The sequence below is a fragment of the Protopterus annectens genome, chromosome 2.part0 (genome assembly GCF_019279795.1).
Source record: "Protopterus annectens isolate FY-2018-M chromosome 2.part0, PAN1.0, whole genome shotgun sequence".
NCBI lineage: Eukaryota > Metazoa > Chordata > Ceratodontiformes > Protopteridae > Protopterus > Protopterus annectens.
Genome location: NC_056728.1, coordinates 897,550,426 through 897,571,705, shown reverse-complemented (window position 1 = coordinate 897,571,705; position 21,280 = coordinate 897,550,426). Strand labels below are relative to the sequence as shown.

Here is a 21,280-nt window from a genome sequence, read left to right as displayed (position 1 = left end):
CAAACTGGCTAAGTGACAGAACCCACAGGGTCAGAGTTGCTGGTGCCATGTCAGACTCAAAGCCTGTCACAAGTGGTGTCCCACAGGGCTCTGTCCTGGGCCCACTCCTGTTCGGCATCTACTTTTCAGAAGTACAAGCAAACACAGGAGGATTATGGCTGACAAAATTTGCAGATGACTGCAAACTGGGCGCCATAGTTGAGAACACATCTGACACAGATATCCTTCAGAAGGGTCTTATAGAAACGGATAACTGGTGCCAGAGCCATGGCCTACAGTTAAACGCCAAAAAATGCATAGTCATACCCTTTGGGAAAAACAAGGTTACCCCTAGCTACCATATAGGCGGCAACCCACTGAGCTCAGAAGAGGTTATCAGGGATCTGGGGACCCAGGTTGACAGTAACCTTTCGTTTGACACTCACATTGCCAAAGTAGTCAGGAAGACCTTCTACATTGCCCACCTGATCATGAAGGGATTCACATCTAGATCAAGGGAAGTCATCGTCTCCCTGTACTCATCACTCATCAGACCAATGATAGAGTACAATGCCCCATTCGGAATGTATCTGACCCGACACCTGCAGCAACTGGAAAGGCCCCAAAAATTCCTCACCAAAAGGATAAAGGGTCTCAAAAATATGTCCTATGCTGCCCGACTGAAGGAACTCCAGCTCTATTCAGTCGCTTACCGTCTGCTCAGAGGTGACCTGTGCCTGACATACAAGGCCATGTCCAACCCAGAATTGATGAACATGCTTCACCTCAAAAAATTTAGATCCCTCAGAACTACAAGGGCGGGAGACTTAAACCTTAACACGGTTATTAACAGGACGTGCTGGAGGGACAGATTCATCACCCAGAGACTCCCTATGCTGTGGAACAAAATCCCGGTACATGTGAGGCAGAGCACCTCGCTGGCTTTGTTCAAGAGAAATCTTGACCAATGGATGGGGGATCGCAGATATACCCCAGGGATTATCTCAGTGTCACTGCTTGACAGTGGCACAGCAAAATAATGGGCATAGTATCCTCCAAACTAAAGGGGTGGCGAAAGCCGCAAAACTCTGGGCTAGGCTTATAAATGCCCTTGGGCAGATAGCCTAGTATGAACCTATGAACAGTGAATACACTTGAACAGTTGTGTACCATTTATGGTAGGTACACAACTGTACTATGTTCATCATGTTTCACTGTTGCAGTCATTACACCTGGGTTGAATCCCAAAGCTGAGGTTGGGTGGCTGGGCCTAGATAGAATTAGGAGTGGCTATGAGGCCCTGCAGAACTGCAGTGGTGAAGCCTGCTCTGGATTTAGAGTAAAGAGGTAAGTGGTAGTGCTTTGTAAAAGTGTGCACTGAAGTCCAAGTTGCAGCCTCCAAAATGTCCTTGGTTGGTACTCCTCTGAGGAAGGCTGCTGAAGTGGCTGCTGCTCTGGTTGAATGTGGCCTAATGCCCTTAGGCACTGATTTGCCATGTTGTGAATAGCAGAAACGAATGCAGTGGCCTATCCATTTTGAAGTAGTCTGCTTTGAAATAGCTTTTCCTTGCGATCCTGCAGCATATGCCACTAAGAGTTGCTCAGTCTTTCTGAAGGCTTTAGTTTTGTCCAAGTAGAAGTGTAGCTGTCTGTGTATGTCCAAAGAATGCAGAAGTCTCTCCCCCTTATTCTGTGGGTTTGGATAAAAGGTAGGCAAATGAATTGGTTAACAGCCACACTGGACACTACCTTAGGCATAAACGTTGGGTTTGTCCTTAGAGAAACCCTGTACAGATGGAAATTAATAAAAGGTTCCACAGCCATTAGTGCCTGTAACTCTGAGACTCTTCTTGCTGAGGCTATTGCTAGGAGCAGAGCTGTTTTCCATGATGAGTATTTTATCTCAGCTGTATTGGCTGGCTCAAAAGGAGGCAGTGTGAGCTTTTCCAAGACAAAACTGAAGTCCCATGCAGGTGCTGTTGCTCTCCTTGGATGTCTTATGTTTTTGGCCCCTCTGAGGTACTGCCTTAGCAGTGGATGTAAACAAATAGGTGGATCCTTATTGTAATGAGCTGAAATGGCAGAGGTATGGATCTTAATTGATGAGAAGGATAGGCCTTTGTCCAGCATATCAGTTAGGTATTGTAAAATCTGAGGAATATTTGGAACAAGCGTGTCCATTCCTTGTGCCTGGTTCCAAGCACAGAATCTCTTCCATTTTTCTGTACAAGATTTTCTGGTGCTGGGCCTCCTGCCCTCCAAAATAACATCCATAACTGCTTTAGAGAGAGGTGTGTTCTGAATGGTTACATTATCAGCCATGCAGCCAGATTTAGGGTTCTGAGTTGGCTGTGCAGGATCTGATTGTTTTGTTGGGTCAGCAAATGAGGAATTTGGGGTAATGTCCAGGCTGGGCCTTGAGACAAGCTCTTTAGGATTGGGTACCAGTGCTGGTGTGGCCAGTCTGGGGCAATCAGTATCATTTTTGGCTTCTCTTGTCTGACCTTTAGGAGTACCTTGGGGAGGAGAGGCAGTGGAGGAAAGGCATATACTGTAAGGGTTTTCCAGCTGAATGATAGGGCACCCACTTTCCATGCTTGTTTGTGATAAGTCCTTGTGCAGAATCTCTGTAGTTGGCAGTTGTGCGGGGAGGCAAACAGATCTATGTCTGGGCATCCCCATTTCCTTGTTATCATGCTGAAGATTTGTGGATCTAGTTTCCACTTGTGAGGATCCTTGAGATTTCTGCTTAGTTCGTCTGCCAGAGTATTTGTCTTTCCTGGCAGGAATTGTGCTTGCAGGTGTACTTCATAAGTCAATGCTGTGCTCCACAAAGTCATGGCTTGTCTGCAGAGGGGGTAGGAATGTGTGCCTCCCTGCTTGTTTATGTACCACATAACTGTAGTATTGTCTGTCTTTACCAGCAGATGTCCTGGATGAAGTAGATCCTTGAAGGCTGTCAGGGCATTCTGAACAGCTATAGCATCTCTTTTTGTTTGATATGAAGATGCATTTGGCTTGCTGGCCATGCTCCCTGAATATATTTTCCTGCCACGTGGACACCCCCAGGCATAATCTGATGCATGTTAGTGTCTGCCTGGTCATGGGTAGAGTGAATGGATGTCCTTTGTTGTGGTGACAGGCCTGTGCCCACCATCGAAACTCCTGTTGCAGGCAGGGAATGAGGGTAATTAATGTTTCCAGGCTGTGGCAATGTTGAGTCCAAACACTTTTTAGATACCATTGTAGTTTCCTCATATGCAGTCTTGCATATGAAATTAGCAGAATGCAGGATGCCATGAAGCCCAAAGCCTGCAGAATTTTTCTTGCAGATAACTGGGTCTTTGTTGCCAACATTTCGAAGAAGTCAGTTGCCTTTGTTTGTCTGGCGTGAGATAAGCCATCTGGGCAGTTGTATTTAAGCTTGCACCCAGGAATATTATCCCTTGAGAGGGTACTAGTTTTGATTTATTTTCGTTTACCGTGTACCCTAGGCAAATAGTAATCTTTTTACAAACGCCAGATGCCTCAGTAGAATGCCTTTGTTCTCTGCTTGAAGAAGGCAATCGTCCAAGTAAGGGTATATTTGAATTCCCCTTTGTCTGCAGATAGCAATTACTGGTGCTAGGCATTTTGTGAAGACCCCGGGCGCAGTAGATAAGCCAAGGTCAGTGCAGAGAATTGGTAGTGCATTGATCCAGCTATGAATCTGAGTTATCGTCTGCAAGATTGTCTGATTGAGACATGCAGGTATGCCTCTTTTAGCTCCAAAGTTACAAGCCAAGCCTTCTTGCCCAGCATGGGCAGAAGCTGCTGCAGAGTCAACATTTTGAATTTTGGAATGTCCAGAAAAGTGTTTAGAATAGACAGGTCCCAGTACTGGTCTCCAGGCTTTGTCCTGTCTGGGTAACAGGGATAGTCTTGAGTAAAATCCTTGTCCCTGCTCTTGCTGTGGTACTCGCTGAATGGCCCTCATGTCCATGAGGGATGTAACTTGCTTTTATGCCTCTGCCCGTTGATTTTGTGACAGGTCTGGCATACCTTTAAACTTTGGCAGGGTGTGAAAGTGGAACCTGTAGCCCTGGCACACACTATTCAAGACCCATTTGTCCTGAGTGATTATATGCCAAGTTTGTGAAAAAAATGCTAGTTTTCCCCCTAAGAAGGCTGCCAAAAGATAAGTGCTTGGTATTGGCAGAGGAAAGTCATTGGGACTGTTTTCTATATGGCTGTGATATGTCTTCTCTGTTTTGGAGGTAGAAGCACCCCATTGTTTAGACTTGTATGAGCCTTGGGGCTGGGATCTGCCTCTAGGGTGTCTGTATCTGCCTCTTTGTGGCCTGTCTGACACTGGAAAGGACCAAGTCTTTGAAGGCCAGTTCCTGCTACATCTGGGTAGTTGTTCCTGTAAGAAATCCTTAACTGTCTGCATAGATTTCGCTTTATCTTCCATTTTCTTCAACGCCTCTTCTGCCTTAACACCAAACAAAGTATCATGCTGTAAAGGAGCATCCAATAATTTTGCTTTAACATGATCAGGCAGATTTTGTTCCTTTAACCAAGCATGCCATCTAATGACAGTACCTGTTAACAGCAGGCCCTGCAAGAGGCCTCCAGTGAATCAAAACCACATTGCAAAGTATGCTTTCCCACTTGTTCAGCTGCATGCAATAAATCCTGCATTTCCTTGTTATCTGGACATTCAGAATTTGTCAACATTTTCTGTTTTAGCAGTGACATTAAATATTGTTGATATTTAAGCATATGAAACTGACAATTTAATGCCCTTACAGCCAAGGTAGTAGAAGTGTAAACTTTTTTCCCCCATCTGTCCAGTGCCCTAGAATCCCTATCAGAGGGGACAGGGTTTTTCGCAGTGGAAGCCTTGACCCCTTTGGGACCCTGAGATAAAGTTTCTGGGTCAGCATCAGGGTTTTTAAATAGAAATTTGTGGGAATCTGGAACCCTGTAGTATCTGTCTGGCTTAACCGGTGCAGGGGGTAGAGAGTCAGGAGACAGGCTGGACTCTGAAAATACATCATCTACTATGTGTAGAACAGGTGGAATAGCAAGACGTCTGTGCTGAGGTATTAAAAGAAAGTCTCTGAGCCTTTTCTTAGATTATGATTAATCTTGGCTCTCCCAGTGAAAGTGCTCCCTCATGGTGTGAAGGGTTCCCCCAAAAGAATAATCCTCAGGAGGAGAGGCTGAAGGAATAGACTCTTCAGCATCAGAATCCTCATAGGGAGGAAGGGAGTATCCCTGTTCAGAAGAGGAGTCAGAGGAAATGGAAACCTGATCTGAAGATTCATATTCTGTCTCTTGCCTAGGCCTCTTATCAGGAGGGGAATGGGAACCCCTGATCAAAGTAATTAGGTCTTCAGCTATTTTAAACATCTGTTTTTTAGGCATGGATGTCTGTGCAGGAGAATGCTGTACTTGTTTCTTTGTCTTTACAGCTGCTTTAGTCTTTACCTTTGAAGCTGAGGCTGGCTTAACATATAACTGTGTCGGTCTGAAAACACCCTCAGAAGCCGATGCCTGCTCAGCGGCTCTGGACCCATCTGAGGGAATAGTTTCAGTGTGTCCAATACCTTGAGTATCCAGAGGCCTAGTCAGCTCCACGTGGGAGTCGGAAGCAGCCTGTGGCTCTGAGGTAGCGGGCGTCAGGGGCTGTGAAAGCGCCTCACTGAGAACCGGCGACTTGCCTAGCGGAGGCCTTGTCGTCGGTTTTGGACCTCAGATGTCTGTCCTTTTCCCTGTGCTTTTTATAAACTCCGGTCGTCGGCTGTTCCGACGGCATTATATAATTAAATCTTCGGCCAAAGTAATGACGCTTAATAGTGCATTGGTTAAATCTAGCAAAAAAACGACAGCTAGCAATGTCATGGTCAGGGCCTAGGCAAGGAATACAGTAAGAATGAAAATCCTTATGAGATATTTGCTTCCCACAAGAAATACAATTAACTTTTTCTGACATCGGTCTGGAGCAAGAAAAAGTTTCCCCAACAGGGTACTTAGCTTTAATGAAGACTTCGGATCTGAAATTCGGTTTTGAAAATCTCAGGAATCTGCCGACCGGCACTTGCGAAAGTACAGTTTTGTACCTACCATAAATGTAGATGTCTGATAGGTATGCATCTGCAGTCATCACATATGGGTTGTCCTGCCTCAGGCAGCCCTTCGGTCAGCCGGATTCCAAAGTCTGGGTCTGGCGTCGGCTGATGTCGCCCTTTCCCCGATGTCACAACGCCTAGGGTATAAAAGCGTCAGCCGATGCCATCTTCCTCAGTTTTTCTTGCCCCAGATGCCAGGTGCCCTCTAGGAAGGCTAAATTTGGAAAAAAACAATAAAAAATCCAAACATTTGCAAAAAAAAAAAATATATATATATATATATATATATATATATATATATATATATATATATATATATAAATGTATAAAACAAATACACCATAATAGATCCCCCAGCTAGCTAATAGAGAGGTAAGCACCCTAGGAGTACCATGGGGGGGGGGGGGGGAGGGTAAACCTGACTGCAGATGCATACCTATCGGACATCTACATTTATGGTAGGTACAAAACTGTACTATGTCCTTCAAGGATGCATCTGCAGTCATCACATATGGGTAGAATACCATAGCCAATCTGGGGGTGGAGGTACTAGGAAAAGGATGGTGTAGCTAAGATACCCTGCAGGAAAGCCGTAGCAAAGCTTGCTCTGGATCTGGAATATAGAGGTAAATTGTAATGCTTGGCAAATGTATGCACGGAGCTCCATGTGGCAGCTTCTAAAATGTCTTTTGTAGCCACCCCTCTTAAGAAGGCTGTGGAGGTGGCTGTGGCTCTCGTAGAATGAGGTCTAATGTTAGCTGGTACAGTCTTTCCATGGAATGACAACAAAAGCGGATGCAATTTCCTATCCATTTTGAAATTGTCTGTTTGGAAATTGCTTTTCCTTGAGTACCAGCAGCATATGCTACCAGCAGCTGGTCAGTTTTTCTGAAACCTTTAGTTCTGTCCAAGTAGTAGCGCAACTGTCTGTGAATGTCCAGGGTGTGCAGCAGTTTCTCCCCTTTGTTTTGTGGATTTGGGAAGAAGGTAGGCAAGTGAATGGCTTGATTCAATGAAACCCTGGATATCACCTTTGGCATAAAGGTAGGATTAGTTCTTAATGAAACTCTGTCCTGATGAAAAACTTTTTTTTTTCTCTTTCGCCTGAACCTTCTTGTGTTCTGACTGTCCTTCTCAAACATTTTGGAAATATACAGTATATTTCAGAGCATTTGTTATAACTGTATTTGCTATAACTGATTTAAGTATTTTTTTCCGGCTTTTTGATTATTTACTGCTTAGCGACTGCATTTTAGCCTGTTTATACAGCTCTGCATTCTATTTAAACTGTTTTTGTGTTGATTAACTGTTTTGCACTTTTAAAAAGTTAGTTGTTGCTTAATTTTACCTGTAGGCTAACACACTCAAGAGAGCTAGCCACTTAAAAGCATTTATAGCATTTACTGTCTGTTTTTCCTCTGTTTTCTGCAAAAAAGAAAAAAAAAAAAATCTTGTTTTCCCGCCTTACTGAACTAGAATAGTCCAGTCTTTAGAGTTTGCTGATCTCTGGGCTTTGTCTTGGTTCCTGTGCTATTCCATATCCTTATTTGGATAAAAGGAAGCGTCTTTGTTCACCAGTGGGAGTGGGGAGCACTGAGCGGCCTATTTGTCCCTAGAGGAGTGGTTCCAGCCAGAAACTTGTAGTCTATTGGCCATTTTGGGTCAATTCCTAGCTCTTTTCAGCCCCTGTAATAAAGCCCGCTTTAGCAGCTTTTCGCTTGTATTCAACTCAGCACAGCTCCTCGTGGTGTACTGCAGAGTTCTACAAGCAGCAGAGAGCAAAAGAGTGACTTTTTCCTGATTTAAGTATTTTTTTCTGGCTTTTTGATTATTTACTGCTTAGCGACTGCTTTTTCGCCTGTTTATACAGCTCTGCATTCTATTTAAACTGTTTTTTGTGTTGATTAACTGTTTTGCACTTTTAAAAAAGTTATTTGTTGCTTAATTTTACTTGTAGGCTAACACACTCAAGTGCGCTAGCCGTTTAAAAGCATTTATAGCATTTACTGTCTGTTTTTCTTCTGTTTTCTGCAAAAAAGAAAAAAAACAAAAAAAAACAAAAAAAACAAAAAAAAAAAAATCTTGTTTTCCTGCCTTACTGAACTAGAATAGTCCAGTCTTCAGAGTTTGCTGATCTCTGGGCTTTGGCTTGGTTTCTGTGCTATTCCATATCCTTATTTGGATAAAGGGAAGCTTCTTTGTTCACCAGTGGGAGTGGGGAGCACTGAGCAGCCTATTTGTCCATAGAGCAGTGGTTCCAGCCAGAAACTTGTAGTCTATTGGCCATTTTGGGTCAATTCCTAGGTCTTTTCAACCCCCTGCTATAAAGCCCACTTTAGCGCGCTTTTGCGTGATTTAGCGCGGAGTTGCCCATAGAGTACCATGGGCAGCGCCGGTTAGACAAGGTTAAACTATTTCTGGCTCCATAAAGTCTGCTCTTCAATTTTTCCCTTAGAACTTCTCTACTTGCAATCTAAACAGTCTATTCTCTATCTCAATAGCTCAGCACTTGCTCCTAAAGCATTTTTATATAGGTAAAGTACTTGTATACTAAACAAAGTACTACATTAGCCTAGAATCCCCTTGAATACCCATTTCCCTATAGGTCCCTTCTGACTCAGTTACACAGCAAACTTTTTCACTTTTTCTAGCATGTCGAAGGGTCAGTTGCTAGCGTCCTCTCCTGTTCAGCTGGTGAATCTGGGCATCTTGAGGCAATGTTACAATTGCCTCATGTACACAGACAACCCACTCCTTCTCCCACAAAACACAAATACATGTGAGAGATGCAACTATATAGCCAAACTGGAGGCTGAGCTCTCTCAACTCAGGACTGGCAAGACCAGACAGGAGGAGAAGGAAACCACACACACCACAAACCCAGTTTCACATAGAACTATCACAACTGCAAAACAAACACATAAACACACAAAGACATACTGGAGGCACTGATCAAAATCTACCAAAACTACAGAGGCCTCCAAAGCAGACACCCAAGCAACTGCCACCTCAAGACATAAGACATGCAACACATAGTTCTCAAAGTCAGTGTGCTAAACAGTCACAGCCCTTAAGGCCAAACACAATGCCAGACACACTTGTTATAGGTGACTCCATAGTCAGACACACTGGCGTCCCTCTCACCAGACTGAACAAGGAAAAGATCACAGTTAGCTGCCTGTCAGGCGCTAGAATCCGCCACATAACACAAGCACTCAGGTCACTCCACAGCAAGTACAAGTATGACTCAGTCATTGTCCATGCCAGTGTGAGCGACCTGAGGCACCTCCCTGGACTACATGAAAAGAGACATAGAGGAGCTCTCAGATTATGTAGCCCAGGCGGTATGACCCTGACCCTGATCAGTAACCTACCCCCACCAAGAATGATGCCACAATACAGAGACAAAATGAACAGCTTTAATAATTGGCTTAATTACTGGTGTCATTCTAAGGGGATCAATGTCTGTCTGCCTGGGATGACATGCTTGACAAGCCACGCTGCTTCGCCAAGGGATGGCTTGCACCTGTCACCCTGGGCTTCCGGATAGTGGCAAAGGCTCTTGCCACCCCATAGTGCCTTTTTAGGCAAGGCTCAAATGATAAACCTACCGCCTAGAAAACAAAAATGGAGAAAAACTAAGGGTAATACTGCTCAATGCCAGAAGTCTAAACCTCAAGATGCATCCTCGAAGCCCTCCTCAGTATGGAGAACATCGATGTTTGTGCTGTGACTGAAACCTGGTTCAAGGCTCCTGAGAGCACCCCAGCACTATCAGGTTATACCTCATATCATGCGTTCTGGCCCCAAAATCCGGACCGAACCACAAAAGGAGGAGTATCCATATTCATAAAGGATACCCACACCTCCAGGTTAGTGGCAACGCACGAAGCATCGGAGACCATCCAGGTGCAATTAACCATAGGTAAAACTGCCCTACAGTTTGTAACATGCTACAGACCACCTTCTCAAACTCAGGAAACCCACACAGCCTTCCTGAAGACACTGGAGAGTATAAATGTCTCTCCAAACACCATCATATTGGGTGACTTCAACTACCCAAACATAGACTGGGAACATTACTCAAGCCCCAACACCCTAGCCCAAAGGTTCCTTGAGTTCATAAACTCAAATGCTATGGAACAACTAGTCACCATTCCCACAAGAGGAGAAAATATACTAGACCTGATCATCACAAACATGGGGACAAAATGCTCCACACGGAAGTATATCCCTCATTGGTGAGATCAGACCATAAATTAATCTCACTGGAGATCCACATCCGCCCCACCCCCAGCAAAAAGACCACAGTGAAGAACTTCTCAAAAGCAAACTTCACACTTCTTAAGACTGGAGTGGTATCCTTCAAGGCCCCTGAGCCAGTGGAAACCACAACCCACGCTGCTGAAACCCTTACAAATGCCTTCTACGAGCACCTCCAGGAATATATGGATCAAGCAATCCCTAATAAAATCAAGACCCTTTCCACCAAAGGCAGGCGCCTGGTCTGGTGGACTCCAGCCATAAACAAACTCTACAACAAGAGGAGAAAGCTACTACATGACAGAGCAAAATCCTTAAATGGGAAGGCATCTCTGATCAATACTAGCAAAAAACTACGATCACTCATAAAATCATCCAAGGCCAACTTTGAGAGAAAAATCGCTAATGACACAAAAGACAATCATAAAGCCTTCTTCAGCTATGTTAGAAACCTGGGTGGAAACTCCCAGATATGCTCAGAATTAGTCCAAAATGATAAAAATCACTGAACCCACAGACATTGCCAACATACTGGCAGACAGGTTCAGTGCAAATTTCTCCTCTCCCTCCCCAAAAGGAAAAATATCTAAACCACCAGAGTCTAGCCTCACAAACATCTCAGATGACCAGGTGAGAGCTGCTCTCTCTAAAGCAAAAACACAGCATCAATGGGAACGGACGGTGTCCCCGGATGTGTGCTACACGAACTCAATGAGGAACTAAACCCACACATAAGGCTGCTGTTTAATCTTAGCCTTACTACAGGATACGTGCCAAAGAATGGCGACGGCAACTGTGGTCCCACTCCACAAAGGCGGTGCTTCTACGGACCCTGGAAATTACCCCCATAAGCTTGACGAGCCTTGTCTGCAAAGCTATGGAGAGGATCATAATGGAACTCATAAATAAAGACATTGGGGACCTACAGACACTGGATCCTACCCAATTTGGCTTTGTCAAGGGCAGATCCTGCCTCTTGAACTTGGTCGACTTTTGAAACAGTCACTAAGGCCATTGATGAGGGTAAGGCAGTTCACACAGCCTACCTTGACCTAGCAAAAGCGTTGACACAATACCCCACTCGGGCATCATAGAAAAGCTCACCAGCTTAGATGTAAACCCATATGTCACAAGATGGGTTGCAAACTGGCTCAAGGACAGAACACACAGGGTTAGAGTTGCTGGTGCCATGTCAGACTCTAGGCGGTCACAGTGGTGTCCCACAGGGCTCAGTCCTGGGCCCCTCTTGTTCGGCATTTATTTTTCTGAAGTGCAGGCAAACATAGGGGATTGTGGTTGACAAAATTTGCAGATGACTGCAAACTGGGCACCATAATTGACACTCCATCAGACACAGACATCCTCCAGAAAGGTCTCATAGAAATGGATAACTGGTGCCAGAGCCATGGCCTTAAGCTAAATGCCAAAAAATGTATAGTCATACCCTTTGGGAAAAACAAGGTAACCCTTAATTACCACATAGGTGGTAATCCATTAAACACGGAAGAAGTTATCAGGGACCTGGGGACCCAAGTTGACAGTAACCTCTCTTTTGACACTCACATTGCCAAAGTGGTTAGGAAGACCTTCTACATTGCCCACCTGATCATGAAGGGATTCACATCCAGATCAGGAGAGGTCATTGTACCCCTGTACTCTTCACTTATCAGACCAGTGATTGAGTACAACTCCCCATTCGGAATGTACCTTACCCGACACCTGCAGCAGTTGGAAAGACCCCAAAAGTTCCTCACCAAAAGGATAAAAGGGCTCAAACATATGTCATACGATGCCCGACTGAAGAAACTCCAGCTCTATTCAGTCGCATACCGTCTGCTCAGAGGTGATCTGTGCCTGACATACAAGGCCATGTCCAACCCGGAATTAATGGACATGCTCCACCTCAAAAAATCCAAATCCACCAGAGCCACGAGAGCAAGAGACTTAAACCTCAACACGGATATAAATAGGGCGTGCTGGAGGGACAGATTCATCACCCAGAGACTCCCTACACTATGGAACAGAATCCCAGTCCATGTGAGGCAGAGCCCCTCACTGACTCTGTTCAAGAGAAATCTTGACGAGTGGATGGGAGATCGTAGGTTTACCCCGGGGATCATCTCTGTATCACTGCTGGACAGAGGCACAGCAAATTAATGGGTATAGTATTTTCATCTTAAGGGGTGGTGAAAGCCACACACACTCTGGCTAGGCTTATAAATGCCCTAGGGCAGATAGCCTAGTATGAACCTATGAACCTATGAATAAATGGCTGAACTGCCATCAGGGCCTGCAATTCTGAAACTCTTCTTGCTGAGGTTATTGCCAGAAGGAAAGCAGTCTTCCATGAGAGGTACTGTAGATCTGCAGATGCTGCTGGTTCAAATGGAGGCAGTGTTAGTTTTTTCAACACGTAGTTAAGGTCCCAAGCAGGTAGAGGTGGTTTCCTAGGAGGTTTGATGTTTTTGATCCCTCTTAGAAACTGCCTTAGGAGAGTATGAGAAAAGACAGGAGGATCAGTATTGTACTCTGCTGAAATTGCTGAAGCATGAATCTTAATAGAAGAGTAAGACAGCCCATTGTGGAACATTTCTGCCAAATATTCCAGGATATGTGCCATGTTCATCATTGTCGCATCTAGGCCCTTTGTGGTGTTCCAGATGAGAAATCTTTTCCATTTTGCTGAGTATGTCTTCCTTGTGGAAGGGCGGCAAGCTTCCAGAATAATATTCTTTACTCTCTGGGATAGCTTATCCTGAAGAGGAGTCAAGGTATTCTCCACGCTGTTAGTTGCAATGTTTTCAGGTTGGAGTGAAGAGTTTTGCATCTGTGCTGTGTCAGTAGAAGTGGCCATAGAGGTAGGGGCCATGGCTTCGTACGTGACATGCTCCTTAGCAGTGGGTACCAGTGCTGTCTTGGCCAGTCCGGAGCTATCAGGATCACATTCGGCTGCTCTGCCCTGATCTTCAGTAGCACCTTGGTCATTAATGGAATAGGAGGAAATGCATACACTGTCAGATTTCTCCAGCTGAAAGAGAGGGCGTCCACTTTCCACGCTTGTGGGTGGTATGTCCTTGAGCAGACTTTCTTTAGTTGATGATTGTGGGGGGATGCAAATAGATCTATGTCCGGGCTCCCCCAAGATTGTGTTATCTGTTGGAAAATGTCTGGGTGCAGCATCCATTCGTGTGCATCCATGATATTTCTGCTTAAGCTGTCTGCCAGTGTATTGTCCTTCCCTGGCACAAACTGAGCTTATAGCTGTATATTGAGTTTCAAGGAAAGATCCCATAGATTCATTGCCAGTCTGCACAGAGGGTAAGAATGGGTACCTCCTTGCTTGTTTATGTACCACATAACTGTGGTGTTGTCTGTCCTTATTAGTAGATGGCCTTGATGCAGAAAGAGTTTGAAGGCCTCGATTGCATGTATCACTGCTAGCATTTCTTTTTGATTTATGTGCATGCGTAGCTCCTTTCGTGACCACTGTCCTTGGATACCTCTGCCCTGCATGTGTGCTCCCCAACCTAGGTCTGAAGCGTCTGTTGTAATAGTTTGGGAGGTTTTTGGCTTTGTGAAGGGCAGCCCTCTGTTGGACTGGCTGGCCTGAGCCCACCACAGAAATTCCTTGTGAAGGCATGGAATGAGTGGGATTAAAGTTTCCAAACTGTGACTGTGCTGAGTCCATAAACTCCTTAGGTACCACTGTAGCTTTCTCATATGTAGCCTTGCTTGTGGAATCAGAAGAATACAGGATGCCATGTAATCCAGGGCCTGCAGGATTTTCCTTGCAGTCAGCTGAGTTTGTCTTGTCAGATTCTTGAAGTAATCCGGTAGTTGACTTTGTTTTTCTTCTGTGAGATAGGCCATTTGGGTGGTTGTATCTAGATCCGCACCCAGAAAGGTTATTCTTTGGGATGGAACAAGTCTTGATTTGTGCATGTTGACTGTATATCCCAAGGCCTGCAGAAGATTGATGGCATAATTTAAGTCCTTTATCAGAGTTTGTTGGTTGTCCGCTTGTATAAGGCAGTCGTCCAGATATGGGTAGATTTGAATCCCCTGGAGTCTGCAGTGTGCTATTACTGTTGCCAGGCATTTCGTGAATACTCTGGGTGCAGTAGATAAGCCAAAGGGAAATGCTGAGAATTGATAATGCTCTGACCCTGCAAGAAATCTGAGGTATCTTCTGCAACTTTGTCTGATAGGGACATGCAGGTATGCCTCCTTGAGGTCTAGAGTAACCAGCCAAGACCCCTTGCCCAGCATGGGAAGGAGTTGCTGTAGAGTCAGCATTTTGAATTTTGGCACAATGAGATAAGTATTCAGTACGGACAAGTCGAGAATAGGCCTCCATTGATGCTCTTTTCTTGGAACAAGGAATAGTCTGGAGTAAAATCCTTGGCCTTGTTCTGAAATAGGAACTTTTTCCATGGCTTTCATTTGTAGTAAGTTTGAGATTTGTTTCAAAGCCTCTGTCCTTTGATTTGGTGGCAGACCTGGTATGCCTTTTCTTTTTGGCAATATGTGGAAATGGAACCTGTATCCATTGTCTATTATTTGGAGTGTCCATTTGTCTCTTGTAATGTTGTGCCAGTTTCTTGAAAATAAAGAAAGCTTTCCGCCCAGAGGTGCTTCTAACTGAGCCCTGGTTGGCGGAGTCAAAGCATAGTCATTGAGTTTTTCCTTGTGCAGCAGTTGCAGATCCTGAACTGCCTGTCTGGATTGGAGGTTGCCATTGACAGCCTCTGTAGGAGCCCCTAGCTTGGCCTCTACCTCTAGCACGCCTGTTTCTGCCCCTTTGAAATCTTTCTGTGTCCAGAAAGGACCAATTCTTGGAAGGCCAGTTTCTGCTGAATCTAGGCGGTTGGACTTGAAGAAAATCCTTAACTGTTTGTACAGATTTTGCCTTTTCTTCAAATTTCTTTAGGACGTCTTGAGTCAGGAAGCTCTAGAAATTGCTTTTCCAGTGGAGCATTCAAAAGCTTAGCTTTAACATGTTCTGGCAGAGATTGTTCCTTCAGCCAAGCATGCCTGCGTATGACAACACCTGTCATTGCTGACCTACATGAAGCTTCCAATGCATCATAACCACACTGCAAGAAATGGTTGCTAACCTGCTGGGAATTATGTACCAGATCCTGAAGGGATTTACGGTCCAGGGGTTCAGAAGAAGACAAATTCTTATGCATTTCTTCTAACAAATACTCTTGATACTGTATTCATGTGAAATTGACAATGTAATGCCCTCATAGCAAGAGTGGCAGAAGTATACACTTTTTTACCCCATCTCTCTAATGCCCTGGACTCCTTTGCAGAGGGGAGTGGGTTCTTAGTAGTAACAGCTGCAACCCCTTTAGGGCCCTGTGAAATAGTTTCAGGGTCAGCAGAGTGGGCATTATAAAGAAAATTGTGTGTGTCCGGGACCCTGTAATAGCTATCAGGCTTAACAGGGGCCGGAGGCAGAGTGTCAGGGGTCATATTAGAGTCAGAATATACATCATCAATCACATTTAAAACAGGAGGAATAGCCAAAGGTCTATGCTGAGGTGAATGAAGAAAGGTTCTTAGTCTTTTCCTGGAATCAGAATATTCCTGGATCTGCCATTTGAAATGCTCTCTCATAGTGTGAAGGGTCTCCCCCAAGGAAAGCTCTTCAGGAGGGGAGGCTGAGGGAATAGATTCCTCTGCATCCGAATCCTCGTAGGCCGAATAAGCCTCCTCCTGGTAGTCTGAGTGATCCGAGCCAACAGAGGCCTCCTCTGAAGAAAGGGGATCAGGGGGATCCATCCTGGGCCTTTTGTCTAGAGGGGGTTGGGAGCCCCTGTCCGGATGAGGCTGAGAGCCCCTAATTAAGGAGATCAGGTCCTCTGCTAAAGTTAAAATCTGTGAACTAGAAGAAGGTCCCTGAGGAATAACTCTGGGAGGCATGGCTTTAGTGTGTTTTGCAGCTTTAGCCCTGGTGAAGGCCTTAATAGACATGGATGCAGGAGGCCTGGCTGCACCACGTGCTGGTGTAGCTTTATCTAAAGGTATGGTGTCGGAAGATTCCAATACACCAGTTTCGGAAGGCAATTCTGTAACCAACTCGGTAGGAGCCTCTAGGACCGAGGCTGTCGGTTGTATTATTTCAGGGTTCGGAAGTTCCAAGGGCTCTGTATCCGCCGAGACCGAGACACTCACGGTAGGCCTAGCCGCGCCCGCGCGTGTCGGTCCTTGTCTTTCCGTTTTTTAATTAAATGAGATGTCGGGGTTTCCGATGGCATTTTGTAAGCAAAACTATCCCCAAAAAACTCTTCTGCGAACTCCGACCGACGTCTAAGAGTGCGTCGGTTGAAGGAAGCGCAGGCAGAGCAGGCCGATACGTCGTGGTCTGGGCCTAAGCAAGGAAGACAATAAGAGTGGAAATACTTATGAGGTATTTGTTTCCCACAAGTTAAACAATTATTAACTTTTTCTGACATCGGCTGAGGCAAGAAAGAGTCCCCAACGGGGTACTTAGCTTTTGAAGTCTTCGGATAGCGAAATTACAGGAGCTGGCCGACCGGCACTTGCGAAATGCTTCTGCTTCGGGCACCACGCGGCAAGAAAGACTGAGGAAGATGGCGTCGGCTGACGCTTTTATACCCCAGGCTTTGTGACGTCAGGTAAAGGGCGACATCAGCCGACGCCAGACCCAGACTTTGGAATCCGGTCGACCGAAGGGCTGCCTGAGGCAGGACAACCCATATGTGATGACTGCAGATGCATCCTTGAAGGACATCTGCTTTTGCTTCAGGCACCATGCGGCAAGAAAGACTGAAGAAAATGGTGTCGGCTGCATCTTTTATACCCATGGCGCACTGACGTCAGGGAAGAGGCGACAGCAACCGAAGCTGGACCAGGACTTTGGAATTCAGGCCGACTGCGGGTAGCCTGCCAGGAGGATAACCCAAGTGTAATGACTGCAACAGTGAAACACGATGAACATCTGCCCTCTCCATCACCTGGAAAGGAGGTCCGCCAGAAGCAGGATGGGAGCCCGGAACAAAAATAGACAACCTCGGGACTGGGGTCACACCCTGCTCTAACAAACCCACTCCCAGGGAAGGAGCCACGAAAGGACTCGGCTCCGTCAAGGAAAACGGAACCTTAGTAGACGGCACCATGGAAAAAACAGGTGCCGTACTAGGGATCACGGTGCTGACAGACCAATCTCGAGCCTGTGGATGGCTCAGCTCCAAGTGAGTCGATGCCCAAAGGGTAGTCTTCGGAGCCATGGTAAAGTCTACCAATCAAACCGAAGAAGCTGGAACAGGGGTCGGCATCAGGTGTTGAAGGCTCCTATACCTCCAGGGAGGTCGAAGTAGGAAAATATGCTGGAGTCTGTGGAGAAATATCCTCGGCTCTGGGTGGGAGGGAGGATTTAGGAGGAGTTGGAATTCCTCTGGCCACCAGGAGCTGAACCATTAGCCTCACTATGTCCAGTTCCGAAATGTTCCTGGAGGAGCGGGTTGACATCCCTGATGGGGAGTCAGGAAGCTCTAGAAATGGGCTGCATTGCTGTCCAAAAAAATGGATCCACCAAAGGGGAATTATCAGGTATGCAGGGGAATTTCATCTTTCGGCACCAAGATCGAAGGACCAGCATGATGTATAGGTAGGAGGGAAGTGACCAGAATTGGAACAACTATTTTTGGTGCCGAAAGGGAGATAGGTACTGTAGTCACAATCTGTGTCATAGTTGGTGCTTGGGGCATGAGTGCCAAAGACAGCACTGCAGCTAGCTGCTGAGGTGCTGGAACCGAAGCCTGCATGATGGAAGGGGTTTTGAAGCCCTGGTGCAGTGGTTGTTGGTGCCACTTCAGAAATTTTTGCTTTTGGCTCCGTTGATTTTGATTCACTGACATGAGGAGAGCAGGGTACAGATTTACTCCTTTTTATGTTCTCTCTTCGGAGGAGTAGAGTCCTCTGACTCAAAAACAGCATCCACAAGAGGAGATTTCAGGAGGCCTTTAAGTGTAAGCTTGTTTTTCCATTCCACCAAAGTGCGGGAGCTAAATCCCTTACATAGCTCACAAAGGGGTTTCACAGACAGTTGTGGCACCCCGAGACAATAGGCACAGGACACATGGTTGTCCACATTAGGCATTTTCCTGTTGCACTGGTCACAGTGTCTGAAACCAGTTGTTCCTTTTTTCTCAGACATATTTGCGACCAAAAATACAATTTTAACAACAACTCAGTCAAATCACACACACACAATAAAGAATAAAGTAGAGAGGAGAAAGGAGAATACCAACAGTGGTATTGGGAATTAACTCAGAGGTAAGGAAAGGCCTATACCAGCAATGGTACGGAGAGTACCCAACTTGTAGAAGAAGGAAAGAAAGAGAAGGACACACACACACACACACACACACACACACACACACACACACACACACACAGATAAGCAAATAATATGCGACTAACATCATATTAATTAAATATATGAAAGAAAACTAAGAGAAGGTTTAAGTAGTGGAAATTTTGAAATTATTTAGCTGAGAGCTGGCCTGACACATCTTGATTCAGTACAAGGCAAATGAGATCTGAGATAATGTGGAGAGGGGCACTATGGGTAAAGGCTTAGCTTGACAGTTTTTTGGCTGGTGCGAGCCTGTTATAACAGCCAAGGACGGAACTGACACCCATCAGTAAGAATGAATGAAGATTAACAACATCAGATTAAAGGGTTATGACTGGAGACCCAATCATATTTCTTTGTAGAGCATGAAGCTTTATCAGCTCCGTCACTCATCCCTTTCTAACATAGAAGAGAAGCAGGTGGGATATTTTGTTTAGATGCTTTAATACACAGAAACACATCAGGATGGAAAGCAGCATCACAAAATACAAACAAACTGGTTAAGAGACAGACCTTACATACATACATGATTACATCTCAACAACTTACTACAAAATGGCAGACAGGCTTGCACATGGTCAGTATTTACTCACTTGTGCAAGCCCTTAGATAGCTTCTTAAAGGTACATACACACACATTGATGTATAAAGCTCTATGTACTACTAGTTACAAAAACAGAAATAAAAGTATTTTGCTGACTTTCATAGACATATGTTACAACAAGTTAGTGACATTACCGGCACACACAGCAGGCACAAATAAATCTATATATATTTTTTTTGTTCTGCCTCTGCTATTTGCTGGCCAGTACTGTCAGGTTTAACTTCCTAGCATGACACTCGATCTTAACAACTGAAGCAGGGGTGTTTGACATTTGTTAAAATCTGGTCTTGCACTACAGAAGAGCTTAAATGTCATTTTCTGAACATTGGAATGTAATCACAGAGCTCCATGCACTACAAATGAATTCACAGTTAAGTACTATAAAGGAAGTGATATAGCTATTAACAACAGTGACTTGGCCACAGTCTCCAGAAAATAAAAGAAAAAATGACATTAAATATCTCAATAAAACAGATAAGCATACTATATTAGATATCTTAAGTAAAAATAAGTATATGTCACTGGATATGTTTAACTTACTCTTATAGGCCAGTTGCTCTCAAGATATGTGCTATGAACCTAAAGAGAAACACAGAAAACAACAGATTAAGTGCTGACTCTAAATAGGAAACACACACAAGTTAACAGACGATTGCAGATTCATCAGTAACGATGCCCCTATTTAAATACAGATTAACTGCTTCAAATCTGAAAATTACAGATATGTGCTAACTCACCTTATCACGCATTTTGTTTTTAAAAGATATTCTACAAGTTTATAGCTTCAAATTCTTTCCCCTCCTTTCCTGCATAAATTTCTGTCCAACATCATGGTTTGGGAAGAACATGTACCTTGAAACCACAATGACATTGGCATACCTGAATAAAGGAGAGCATACTCCCTACACGGCTTGTGATTCTGAATGTACCTCAAACCATGTACAACAATCTGAAAAAGCAACAAGCCACAAGTATATTAGTAAGCACCCTGAAAATGAATACTCACTAGTCAAATCATCAGCAGCTGGTGATGGAAAAGACATCGACCTAATCAAGCAGAGAAAATACAACCACTGCAGAGGGCCTTCTTGAAGAGGAAATGATATAGTGAATACCTGCAATCTCAAGGAATGCTCACTTGCAGAACAGTACTCCAAAAAAAGTACAGTTTTGTACCTACCATAAATGTAGATGTTCGAAGATCCACATTGCTGCAGTCCTTACATATGGGTAGTCCGCTGTCCTCGGTCGGCCCGAATACCAAAGTATTAGGCTGACGTCGGTCAAGGCGCTTAAAACTGACATCAGAACGTCAGGGTACAAAAGCGCATGACCGACGTCAAATCCTCAGTCTTTTCTTGCCCCAGATGTCAGAAGGCCCTAAAAAGAAAGGCCAAAGCCAAAAAACAGCAAAGAACAACCAACCACCCCTGCACTAACCATATTTACAAAATTTACAACCCAAACCACACAACCACCTCTAACTACAGAGGGAAGGAGGGAGGGTAAATTGGACTGCAGCAATGTGGATCTTCGAACATCTACATTTATGGTAGGTACAAAACTGTACTATGTTCTTCATCTCACATTGCTGCAGTCCTTACATATGGGTAGAATCCCAAAGCAGAGGTAAGGGAGGATGGCAAAACTATAAAGCATTCGGAGCTGCCAAAATGCCCTGTAAAATTGCAGTGGCAAAACCAGCCCTAGATTTAGAGTAAAGTGGAAGATGGTAATGCTTAGAGAAAGTATGCACTGAACTCCAAGTAGCTGCCTCCAAAATATCTTTAGTAGCCACCCCCCTTAAAAAAGCTGTAGAAGTGGCAGTAGCCCTAGTGGAATGAGGCCTAATCCCAACTGGAATCTCCTTACCATGATGGGAATAACAGAAAGCAATACAAAAACCAATCCACTTAGAAATAGTTTGTT

At 44.7% G+C, this 21,280-nt stretch overlaps 1 protein-coding gene across 1 annotated transcript in view; it reads right to left on the bottom strand.

Annotated features, from left to right (window-relative positions):
• RIC1 (RIC1 homolog, RAB6A GEF complex partner 1) overlaps positions 1-21,280 on the bottom strand; it is a 2,584,659-nt gene that overhangs the window by 1,624,053 nt on the left and 939,326 nt on the right. Inside the window, exon 13 of the mRNA XM_044061149.1 lies at positions 19,892-19,930. Coding sequence (XP_043917084.1) covers positions 19,892-19,930 — 39 coding nt within the window. The remainder of the gene's footprint in view (positions 1-19,891; positions 19,931-21,280) is intronic.